Source organism: Elephantulus edwardii, unplaced genomic scaffold (assembly GCF_000299155.1).
Source record: "Elephantulus edwardii isolate Elephantulus edwardi_28Jun2011 unplaced genomic scaffold, EleEdw1.0 scaffold00096, whole genome shotgun sequence".
Taxonomy (NCBI): Eukaryota; Metazoa; Chordata; class Mammalia; order Macroscelidea; family Macroscelididae; genus Elephantulus; species Elephantulus edwardii.
In genome coordinates, this window is record NW_006399846.1 from 12,659,699 (window position 1) to 12,672,504 (window position 12,806).

At 47.4% G+C, this 12,806-nt stretch overlaps 1 protein-coding gene across 1 annotated transcript in view; it reads right to left on the minus strand.

Annotated features, from left to right (window-relative positions):
* Positions 1-12,806, minus strand: part of LOC102853343 — a 48,203-nt gene that overhangs the window by 30,013 nt on the left and 5,384 nt on the right. The window contains exons 2-3 of the mRNA XM_006891383.1: positions 12,131-12,307; positions 11,765-11,979 (exon numbers count right to left, since the gene is read on the minus strand). Of these exons, the coding sequence (XP_006891445.1) occupies positions 11,765-11,979; positions 12,131-12,307 (392 nt within the window). The remainder of the gene's footprint in view (positions 1-11,764; positions 11,980-12,130; positions 12,308-12,806) is intronic.

Consider the following 12,806-nt stretch of genomic DNA (forward strand, 5'->3'; position numbering starts at 1 on the left):
TTTGATGATACAGAACGTTAAGTGCAGGACTGACTATTAGTCACTGTGAAATGGAATCAACTTTAGAGAAACCAAGAACAGAAGTTAGGTAGCGTGCAGAGACGAACTGCTTTTGTTTCTTAAAGGAATACATTGTATGTGAGCGACCATCACCAGATGCCTTTAAATGAATTCTGGATTATGGTGACCCTATGGCTGTCACAGTACAACCGTACTGTATAGGATTTTCAATGTATGATTTCTATTTATTTATTTTTTTAATAGATGACCAAGTAATTTTCCACGGTGCCTCTGAATGGCATCGAATACCAATCTTGTATTATATACTTTAAAAGGGAGAGTTTTATGCTATGTGAGATATCGAAAAATAAGCTGTTAGAAAGGGGAGGGAGCAGGCTAGGGGAAGTCTGTGTAAAGCAGAAAGAGGTGGGGTCTTTCCAGGTAACTCTGCCTGGTCCCACACAGATCATCTCAAGACAAGATCAGCCCACACAGTCCATCCTAAGACAGCCCTCCTTCAGCTGAAGTGACTTGCTTCCCTCCCACCTGCCCAGGAAGTTGTGGCTTCTGAGGAACCTGTGGACACTGGATGGTGTACTATGGGCTGGAAGGGAGGAATCAAGTGTCCCAGAGGATACTCCAAAATGTCTAAGTTAGCTTGTCTGTCCTGCTGTCACTGTAAACACATCACAACTCTCCTCCTTAAGCATTGGTGGTGTAATGGTTAAGACTGTGAAACAAAAGGTTGGTGGTTCTACATAAGAAACACTTTAGGATCTTCTCCTAGAAAACCCCATGGGACAGCTGTATTCTGCACATACACAGTGTCACTATGAATTGAAAATTGCCTTGCTAGCACCCAGCAAGAAACCTCTTGTAAGAATTAAGTCTTACAGAAGGAAAGGGACCTGGCCAAAGTCCATGGCAGAGTCCCAGAACCAAGGAGGGCCTCATCTTGCACTGCCCCTAGGTCAAAGCCAGCATGGACAGCAAGGGGTAAAAGGACAGTCAGCAACATGGACAGAGGGACCTTTGCTAGGGAAGCAGTTGCTGGCCTCCAAGGATTCTAGCAGGCAGCTGGTTTCCTTCCCTATAAGAAGAGCAATGCACATATAAGAAGAGCAATGCACGTGCTGGAATGTGGGGGGAAATGCCATTTTAAAGCACCACCCCAGTGAGGCTTGTTACCAACAGAGGCCCAGCAACTTGGCTCCTGGACCACTGAGGAAAGCACTCTGGGAGGTAAATGTGTCCAAGGCTCATAGGAGATGTGGGAGAGGGAAAACAAGATTTTCTGAGAGGCTTGACTATATCAGTGTGGCATCAGGACTGGAGGAAGACTCATCAGCAACCTGAATCACACAGATGATAAAACCTGGCTCACAGAAAATAAAGGGGAAAAGAAACACTTGCTGCAGAAGAACAAAGACTGTCACCTTCAATATGGATTATATTTCAAGATCAAAAAAACAAAAATTGTCACCATAAGAAACATCATGATAGATAAAGATTGAAGCTGCCAACAACTTCATTTTACTTGGATGCACAATCAATACTCACGATAATAGAAATCAAGAAATCAAAAGATATGCTGCGTTCAAAAAATCTGTTAAGAAATTCTCCAAAGTGCTAAAGAGCAATGGCGTCAGTTTTTAGTCTAAGGTATGTCTGATCCACGCCATGGCATTTTCAATTACTTTGAAACCATCTGAAAGGTGGACAATGAGTAAGTTTGACAGAACTGGTGTCTTTGAATTATGGTATTGGTGAAGACTACTGAACATGTACTGCCAAAATACCAAGTCTATCTTAGGGGAAGGCAACCAGGGTGCTCCCTGGAGCCAAGGATAGTGAGAAACTTCATCTTATATATTCTGGGCATGTTATCAAGAAAGAGCAGTTCTTGGAAGAACTTGCTCTGCATTTCTCAAGCTGAGAGAAATGAAACAAACAAACAAACAAACAAACCAAACCAAAACAACAGAACACCTTAAACCTCGAGTTGCAATATTGAAACAATGCTTTGGGCAAGATATTGAATGACCCAGAAAGCATAAAAAGAAAATGGAATAAACAGAATCACTGTACCAAAAAGAGTGGATTGAAACTGAAAAATTTCAGGAAGTATCATATGAGCAGGAGCAAATGATAATGAAAGAGGAAGTGAAAGCTGCATTGAAGTCATTGGCAAAAAATAAGGCCCTAGGAATCGAAGAGATACCAACTGACTTGTTTCAATTAGCAGATGCAGCCTTGGATGCACTCATCAGTATATGCCAGGAAATTTGAAGTACAGCTATCTGGGCCAACCGATTGGAAGAAGTCCATACTTGTTTTCATTCCCAAGAAAAGTGATCCTACTAAAGGGGGAAACTATCAACCAATATCATTAATATCACATGTAAGCAAAAGACTGCGGAAGATCATTCAAAAACGGCTAGAACAGTATATAGATAGAAGTTCAAACAGGATTTAGAAGAGGCCATGGCACCAGGGACATCATTGCTGATGTCAGATGGATCCTGGATGAAAAGTAGAGAATACCAGAAGAACATCTAGTTTGTGCTTTATTGACTCTGCAAAGGCATTTAACTGTGTGAATCATAACAAATTGTGGCTGACAATGAGAGGAATGGGAATCCCAGATTACTTAGTTGTGCTCATGTGGACCCTATACCTGGACCTGAGAACAAAGCAGGGAAACACTGCATGGTTTAAAATTAAGAAGGGGGAGCATGAGGTTTGTATTCTCTCTCCATAGCTATTCAATCGGTATGTTGAGCAAATCATTCGAGAAGCTGGACTCTATGAAGAGGAGTGCGGCATCAGGCTTGGAGGGAGAGTCATCAATAACGTGTTTATGCAGATGACAGAACCTTACTTGCTGAAAGTGAGGAGGACTTGAAGCACTGTTGCAGAAGATTAAGGAATGCAGCCTCCAGTATGGACTGCATCATAATGTCAGGAAAACAAAGATTCTTACTACTGGACCAATAGGCAACATCATGGTGGATGGCGAAACTGTCAACAACTTATCTTGCTTGGGTCCACAGTTAACACTGTTGGTACCAGCAGTTAGGAAATCAGGAGACACATTGCATTGGGAAAGTCTTCAGTTAGGGACCTCTCCAAATTACTGAGGAGTAATGATGTCAGTTTGAAGACTAAGGTGCGTCTGATTTAGGTGAGAGTATTCCCGATCACTCACTATGTATTTGAGAGTTGGACAACAGAATAACAGAAGAATTGACACCTTTGAGCTGTGGTGCTGGAGAAGAGGAATGAACATCCGATGGATGGCCAAGAGAACAAGCAGATATGTCTGAGAGATGGTGCAGCCACAGTAGTCTTTGGAGGAAGGAATGATGAGGCTTCACCTCACATACTTTGGGCATGTTGCTAGGAGGGGCTATTCCTTGAAGAGGGACATAATTCTGGGAAGGCTGGAGGGTCGGCGAAGGAGAGAAGGGACTCAACCAGGTGGATTGATGTGGTGACTGCCACATGGGCTCTAGTGTGTCAGGAAATGTGAGGATGGCGCAGGAGAGAACAGGTTTCAGATCTTTTGTTCAGAGGGTTGCTATGAGTCCTACTAGACTCCATGGCCCCTAACAACACAACGGCAACTGGGGAAAGTGGAGGGTCAGAGAAAAAGAAAACGTTCAACAAAAAAAAAGAAGACGTTCAACACAGAGATTGCAACAATAGGCCTATGCATATCAGCAGTCTTGAGGATGGTACAGGACAGGGCAAAGTGCAGATCTGTTGTTCACAGTCGCTATGAGTTGTAGTTGACCCCTAGCAATGACACCTAGTAACAACATAAGACCCCTCAGAGCTGGGAACTCAGGTGAAGCCAGGCTTGGAGGTGAGAGGAGTAGAGACATGTGCCAGGTAGGAAAGGGTGTGGCATTCTCTTTAAGGCAGTGCTACCTGGCTCTGCCTCCCACACACCTTGCCCTTCATTTTGGAAAATTCCTGGAAAAGTACCAGCTGTTAGTTATCTCCTCAAACTGAGCAAGGACTGCTTTCACTCTAGGGTCCCAGAACAGGGCTGAGCCCGCTTCTCTCCACCTCCTCAGCACCCCACATAAACACAGAGAGGCAGGTGGCTCATCCCAGCAAGGAGGGGAAGCAGAGCCAAAGCTGAGTCCCCCCTTCTGCACCATGGAGGTACACCTTCTTCCCGTCTCTTGGCTCAGAAGCCTCTCCTCCATTCCCAGATGGCAATACCTTCATATATAACTCACCTGCTGATGGTGGGGCCTGAGTCACTCACTCAGCTGGCCTTCTCCCCAGCTGAGGCACATGGCATGCCCGCCACCTCAGAGCCTGGTTCATTATCACAATCAGAGCACCTCGGCTGTTGGTCACTCTCCTAGATTTACTCCCAAGTGGGTGCACAGGTGTGACCTCTTGGTCCCATCAGCTAGGACCATGTCATAGTCCTCTCTTCCTAGATTCACAAAGAATGCCCACTGGCATCAACTCCTCAGTTTTCTCCTGCTATCCCTAATCCCAGAGCTGGGACCCAGTCCCCCCAGCTCAGAACTTGCTGGCTCTCCCTGAAGAAACACACCTAAACCCAGAGATGCTCAGCTCCCTCGGTCTTCCAGGCCCATCTGCACAGCAACAGGCCCAGGCATTCCCAGTGCAACAGGGAGGGCTCTCCAGAGGTGGGCTGGTCACACCTGGCTTTAAGAAACAACACCTCACATTTTCAGTCTCTCTGCTTCCTTCCTGGGGCTGACCTGGCATCTGAGGAGATCCCTACCCTGGGGCTTTTCATGTGGGAGGAGGCATGGAGGGAATAGGAAGAGCCAGGCAGGGGCTCCAGGGAGCAGCCAGCAAGGGACTCATCCAGAAATGGACATATCCATGAGGGGTCCCTGCCACGTCACTGCTCCCACCTCTGCTGAAGGCTTGAGAGAAAGCCACAGAAAATGAGCCCAAGAATCAAAACAAGACACGCACTTAGTTATCCAAGTTGAACAATACCTAGCCGTCGACGTACCCACAACCAGGAGGGCAGAAAAGGAAAGCTGGTCTCAGGGAACAGCTCAAAGTCGGCTCTGATGTGTGGTGTAGTCCGTACAGAGTTGTGCTGCTAGCCCAAATGGTACTCTCTCTCTGATGGTTCGAATCTACCAGTAGCTCCTCACGAGAAAAAGAGGCAAACTTCTCCATGCACTTACCAGCCTCTAAAACCTGCTGCAGGGTCAGTTCTGACTCAACAACAAAGAGTTTGAATTTTGTTCAGCATATTTTCACTATAATTTTTTAAAAGTTTATAGTCAGTGACCCACCCACACCAAATACACACACCCCCCATACACACACACACTCTTTCTCTCTCCCTCCCACGCTCCTTCTGCCCTCTCCCCCCACATTTTATCTCCTGGCACGGGGAGGGGGGTCCTCCTTTTTCTATCCAAGACCTCTCTGTGCTACTTGAACTCTGGTTTACGCTTCAGGTTTGGCGTCCCTGCTTGGTACAGTTAAGCACTAGACTACTGGCGCAAAGGCAGATGGTGACCGACCCCACCCAGAGGCAGCTCAGAAGACAGGCTTGGCAATGGACTCCCACAGCCTTGACAGTCCATGTAAGGCCGTCAGGAGTCGGGATCTACTGAAGACAGCTGACAACAAGAACAGGTTTCAGATGGTTCTCTTCTCTTTAAAACTCCCCTCACCCACCTCCACCAGCCAATGTGATAGGGTTCAAGAATGCAGATCAACCGCAGCACAGAAGGCTCTAGAGAGGAGTTTAAAAATTAACTACTCTGGGGGCGGGGATTGTATACCAATGGAGTTTTTCTTTTGCTTTTCGAAGAGAGGAGCGAATTGGGGTGGGGGGAGGCAGGGAGAAAAGTACAACAGTGAATGAATGGAAATCCAAAATCTCTGTAAATGTTCAAAATTAATAAAATAAAATTTAATAAAAAATTTAACTACTCTTTGCTTTCTAACTTGATGGCTTTTACACAAAATGACATGGGACATACATACCAAAAAAAGCCAATGGAAAATTAATTCCATTTGTAGTACAGATGCGGCTCCAGAAATGAATTCTTTGTAGTTCTTCCGATGACCTACTTGCATTTCACATGAAACTTCCCTATTTTGGTCAACCCAGGCAGGAAGAGGTGATAGGTGGAGATGGGTGGTGGTGGGAGGGAAAACACCGCCTTATTTGCACTGTCCTCAGAAGCTTCATCCTCCCCACTTCTCTGTGGGCATCTGTGGCCAGGAAAGGGTGTTCCTACCTGGGACTACCTGTCTGCCTCTCTGGGTCAAGCACACCACAGAGAGGCCCAGGTTTTCCCCTTCGTTCCTCACCCCTCAAAATCTTACAGGTGCATGTGTGGAAAGTGGAGGGACCAAGCCTGGAAAAGAGAGCAGTGAAAAGGTGGAATCCAAACAGGATTTGTGTGGTTACAGTGGGGACTGTGGAGCCTAACTGCTTGTGCTGTAACTTTGGATAAGTTACTTAATCTCTCTGCATGCCTCAATTTCTCCATCTGAAAAATGGGGATGATAATCTCATCTCTGATCCATCAGGTGGCTAAATGAGCTAATTAACAGACATGGAGTTCTCTGTGTGGGCCTGGTAGACAGGAAGTTCTGCAAGTCATGCTTGATCACCTTCCACCATTTTAACGTTATAGGTCTCTGCAGACCTGTCAGTGGGATTGGGCAAGGGTACCAGTGGCCACTAGAGGCAGAATGAAGCTGTGGCGACCACAACCACGACCACGTGGCTGTTAGTCAGTTCCTGTTTGTGGGGAGGCCCCAGGGACAAGGTGCACCAGCTGGCCACAGGGCCTCTGACCTTCACTCCACACTCAGCCAGGAGGCACTTCCAGGGCAAGAGCGAACCATCCCAGAGCCAGCGTCCACAATCACATCTGTCTGCTTTCAAGACCACAGTAACCATTTAGCAAGTATTACTCACCCCGTCTCAAACTGAGGAGTCAGCCAAGGGGCCAATCCCAATGCCCTCTATAAGGTCTAGGGCCCAGGATACCAAGTCATTACATGTCCCTTTACAAGTAGTAGATCCCCACATCCTCCACTAGTCTCCCCATGCCAGCCAGCCAAGGCTGTGGGATTCCTCGGACAGAGCAGAGAAGACCCCTTCCCACCTGTTGTTGTCATTGTTAGGTACCATTATGTTGTGTATGACTCAAGTGATGCTATGAACAACAGATCTGAACTCTGTCCTAACCTGTGCCATCCTCCAATCTCTGACACACTCAAGTCCATTACTGTAAGGCATCGTGTCAATCCACCTGGCTAAGGGTCTTCCTCTCCTTCACCGTCTCTCCACTTTCCCAAGCATGCTGTCCCTGTCCAAGAGAGAACCTCTCCTAGTAACATGCCCAAAGTATGTGAGACAAAGTGTCATAATCTTTGCTTCTGAGGAGCACTCTGGCTGCCCCTTCTCCAAGACTTATCAGTTTGTTCTTTTGGAAGTCCATCCACTTCTAAAATAACAGACCTTTGAAAACCCTTCCCAGTTAGAGACCCCTTTTTCTCCCCAGACACCCCTTACGCTTGATGCTGGATGCACAATTTCTTTCCCACCTCGGTACCACTCCCCAGCATTGCTGTACAGACCAGGGGCCCCATATCTCTACAAAGAGCAGTTTCCCACTTCAGAGTCTACCTCAGAGTACCCTCACCTATGCCAACCTCTTAATTGTCCTCATGCAAAACCGATACATAGACCAAGAAGCAGCTGCCCAAACAGAACAAGGGGACACTACATGGTTTAAAGTCAGGAAAAGTGTGCATCAGGACTGTCTCTTTTCTCCATATCAATTCAATTTGTATGCTGAGCAAATCATTCAAGAAGCTGGACTCTGTAAAGAAGAATGTGACATCAAGAAGAAAGAAAGAAAAAAAAAAGAAGAAAGAAAGAAAGACTCATCAACAGCCTCCATCATGAATATGATACAACCCAGCTTGCAGACAGCTAAGACAACTTGAAGCACTTACTGCAGAAAGTCAAAGACTTCAGCCTTAAGTATGGATTGAAGCTCAACCTCAAGAGAACAAAAATCCTCACCACTGGACCAACAGGCATGATAGAGAAAAGACAGAAACTATTAAATATTTCATTTTTACTTTTCCCCCTGATTACTACCCATGCCACCAGGAGTCAATATATCAAAAGATGTGTTAGATTTGGAGAAATCTGCTGTCAAGGACTCTCCAAAGTTCTAAAGAGAAAGTTTGTCAGTTTAAAGACTAAGGTGCCCTAATCTATAGTCTTTTCAATTGCTTTGGATGCATCTGAAAGTTGGACAATGTAAAAGGAAGATCAAAGAAGAATTGATGCCTTTGAAAGAAGAGTTGTTGGCGAAGAGTACTGAGTATCCCATGGGTTACCAAAAGAACAATTCATGGAATATTCAAATGTCTTGGGGAAAGTGTAATCTGGTTGTTCCTTAGAGGCAAAGATGGTGAAATGTCATCTTACATACTTTAGGAATGTTGTCAGTAGGTGCCAGTCATCATTCTTGGAAACATGATGGGTCAGGGAAAGAAAAGAAGCCCTTCAACAAGAGGGATTGGCAAAGCGTAACAGTGAACTCAAGCATGCTGGAGATCCTGAGGACGGTACAAAATACAGCAAAGTTCAGATCTGTTGTCCGTAGGATCACTGTGAGTCATAGTTGATGGCACCTAACAACATGTCAACCTGGAGGCCAACCTCCACAGACAGAATGAAGAGTAGCCCTTGCCTTGTTCCTACCGCTTTTGGCACCAAACATCACTAATGCCTGTACTCAGTCTATTACAGGGGCTGGTCTCATTTTTCCATTCCTCCGGAGACAGTACCCATGTACCTCCAGTACCCACAGTTCTCAGGAAATTATGAAATATATGCTTTGAAACATCAGCATGTCCTACTACAAAGTAGCTCCCGCCGAGCTGTCTCTACACTTACCTCTTCCCCAGAATAGTGACTATCCCTTTCCCAAGCAGTCACCATCAATTCAGGGAAGTGACCACACCACCACTGACTTAGATCTGGGCTGAATGCAGACAATACCAGAAAGATGTTTCCTTGTATTTTATTGACCATGCAAAGGCATTCTGACTATAAATCATAATAAATGATGGACAGCATTGAGAGAATGGTAATTTCAGAACATTTAATTATGCTTATATGAAACCTATACATGGATCATGAAATTCATGGATTCAAACATAATAATGCAGATTCTGCATGGCTTAAAGTCAGAAAAGGTGTCCATCAGGGTTGTATCCATTTATCATACTTATTCGGTATATTGGGCAGATAATCTCAGAAACTGGACTATTTGTAGAAAAATGTGGCATCAGGATTGGAGGAAGAATCATCAACAACCTGCTATATACTGATGACTCAATTTTGCTTGCTGAGCATGAAGATGACTTTAAGTATTTAATGAAGAAAATCAAAGACTACCTAGTCTCAACATAAAAGAAAAATCCTCACAACTGGACCAATAATCAACAGCATGATAAAGGAGGAAAGGACTGACATCAACCAAGATATCATTTTACACTAATCCAAAGTCAACACCCATGGAACAGCCATCAAGAAATCAAAGGATGTTTTACACTGGGTAAAACTGCTGTCAAAGACCCCTCCACATTGCTAAAGAGCAAGGATGTCGGTTTAAAGACTAAGGTGCACCTGCTCCAAGCCATGGTATTTCTAATTGCTTTATATGCCTGTGATAATTGAACATTAAATAAGAAGGAAATAAATAAGAAAGACCTAAAAACTGATACCTTTACTTCAGGTGCTGGAGAGGATTGTTGGATATACCAAGGGCTGACAAAGAACAAACTGATCTGTCTTGATGGAAGTAGAGCCAGAGTGTCACTTGGAGACGAGGATGATAAGACTTGTTTAATGAATTGGCGGAATGTTTTTAGCAAGGGCCAGTGTCTCTGGAAAGAGATCATGCTTGGAAAAATGGAGGACCAGTGACAGAGGAAGACAAGAAATCAAATGGATTGAAACAGCGACCACAACAATGGGCTTTAAAACAGCCGAGATTGTGAGGATGTCAGAGGATCAGCAAGGTTTCCCTCTGTTGTGTATGTGGTCATTATGAATGAGAGCTGAGTCAACGTCACCTAACAACATGCCAACTCAGAGCCCTACCTCTGCAGACAGAATCAAGAGCAACCCCTCTCATGTCCCCACAACTCTGCACCAAACACCACCAGCACCTGCACCTTAGGCTATCACAAGTGCTGGTCTCATCTTTCTATTCCTCACAAAATAGCACCCAGTTCCCACACACTCCCAGTGCTTAATACTCCACAGGAACCCGTGGTGCTCGAGAAAATAATAAAATGTCTATGTTCTGATGTACAGGCCTCCTGTTGGGTTGACTTTTACTGGGAGAAGTAACATAAGCAAGAACCAATCACTTTTAAGGACATTTCTTCCTTGGGTAGGTGTCCTCTTCCCAACAATGTCTCAAAAGAGCTCTGTCTACTTACACTTCTCAAAAGGGGACATTCCCCTCTCAAATTCCTTCTGACTCTGAGATTCAGTCATCAACACTTTCAGACAGATTCCTGGGCACTGGCTCAGAGTCACCAGAGATGGCACAGACCTAGGTTCCAAAAAGCCCTCTCTTTCTCCCTCTCTGAGCCAGCCATGAGCCCTGGATGGGTGGAGATGGAATGGGGAAAAACCACATCCTTCTCTCTTTCCCAGGAAAGAAGCCAGATGAAGGGCCACTGAGAGCAAGGCTTGAGCGAGTAGATAAGGTTTCCAGGAAGGGCAGGCAAGCATGATGGTGGCACAAGTTTAGTCTGGGTTGAATGAAACAGTGGACTGTAAGTTGTAGTTCTGTACTCAGATCCCATCAAACTCTTCACTCCCTTCCCCACAAGTCCCAACAGGCCAATGCAACCCCAAAACTCTAGGTCTTAACAGATGCCTTAACCTATACTCAACGCAGATCCCTTTTACTGCACCCCCATCCCACTTGCTGGCACGTTCTTTTTTGTTAAGTAAATGAACTGTATATAAGCCAACAACCCTTTCTAGGGTTGCAAGCACTTGCACAAAATTTCAAACGTTCCTAAAACAGGAATTGAAGACGTCCAAAGAAACAGCAGGAGCCAGCAGGTGCTAAGGGCCCCGAATGGAGCACAAGGTCTGGCTTTGAGTTCCCAGCCTGCGCCAACCTAGGAGTGTGAGCACGGCCTCGCTCTTCCCTCTCGTTTCTCATCCCGGGGGCTGGACAGTCCACCGACTGGGTTGGGCGTCCCGGTTCTCACCCCCTCCGCCCTCTCCCCAGGAACCTACCTACTCAGGAGGAGCAGGCAACCCTCATCCCTCGCGACCAAGAAGCAGTGCCACAAACCACCAGCAAAACCCGAAGCTCACGTGGAGAGGAAGTAACAAAGGCTTCCCCGCCTCTCTAAAGGGAGGCCGCCTCGCTCCTTTCCAGCCCAGGAGTGCCCAGCGCAGGGCTGGCTCCTGAGGCGGTTGGAAGCCCCTCTGGAGATGACGCGACTTCGGGGACTCAGCCCTCCCGCCCAGGGAGGGGGACTCAGGCAGACAACTGGAGGCTGTCACGGAGGGACCCACCTTGGAAGCCGAGAGCCGAGCGGTTCACAAGCGAACGTCTTTCCCGCTGAGCGAGCACCTGGCAGCCCATCCCCCGCGCTGGCTCCCACCCAGGGCTCCGCCCCGGGCCCCATCCAGGCCCTTGCTCCCAGCCTTGACTGCAGCCCTCACCTCGGCCCCCAGCCGGGCGCCCACCCCGGGCCCCATCCCGGGTTCCGCCCCGGCCCCCATCTAGACTCCCGGCTTCGACCATGGTCTCCGTCCCCCAGCACGGCTCCCAGTCCAGCACCAGCCCTGGCACCCGCTCCCCGCGCCGGCTCCCTCCCCGGTTCCCCCCGAGGCGCAGGGGGCTCAAGGCCCGGTAGAGTCGGGGTGAGGGGCTAGGCCTACAGCAGCGGCACAGAGACCGGTGGCAGGGGGGATCGGGGAGAGGAGGGAAGACGAGGGACTCTTAAAGTTAAGCTTAACTAAGACCCCTTAGGGAACTCCGGAGCGTGGGGACACAGGGACACCAGAGAGAACCATGAATTTACTCACCTCACGGGGTGGGGGGTAGGGGAGTGGCGGTGGATGTGGAGAACGAGGCGGAGGACGAGATGGAAGCAAAATAACCGAGGTGCAGCTCTGTCAACTTCCTCTACATAGGTCCTCACACCTCGACCCGCCTCGGGCCGGTCCCCCAGTGCCGGCCCCACCCCCCGGCCCGCCTCCCGCCTGCGGCTCCGAGCGACGGGGGGAGAAACTCGGGGGGAAATTCTGCCATCCACGCTCCTCCCCGAAGCGCTGCCTGAGATCAGTTCTGCTGGAGGGACCCCGATTCCAGCCTGGCGCCCGAGATGAAAGAACGGTAAGAATAGCACCCTCTGTTGTGCCTACAAAAGAGTCATCTGAGAAGGTTGACTGCTTAGTCCAGCCAAATGTTTGGGACTCTTGTGGACTTGCTTTTAGAATCTTCCCAGGCTGTTTTTGGAATGGCTTTGGGAGTGGCAAATTCCCAGTTTTCACAGAACCAGAAAGGATGAGAAATGGGAGTAAAAACATTCTGGATCACAGCATTCATCAGTCCTCGTGCTGGGAGAGGCGGCGCCTCTGCCCCAGAAGAGATTTCGCGGGACCAACAAAAATGAAACAGAAACAGGAAAGCAGGTTCCTGGAAAAAGATGAGGAAGCAAATAGGAACTTAAAAAGTCAGTTGCAGAGTGGATTGTATTTG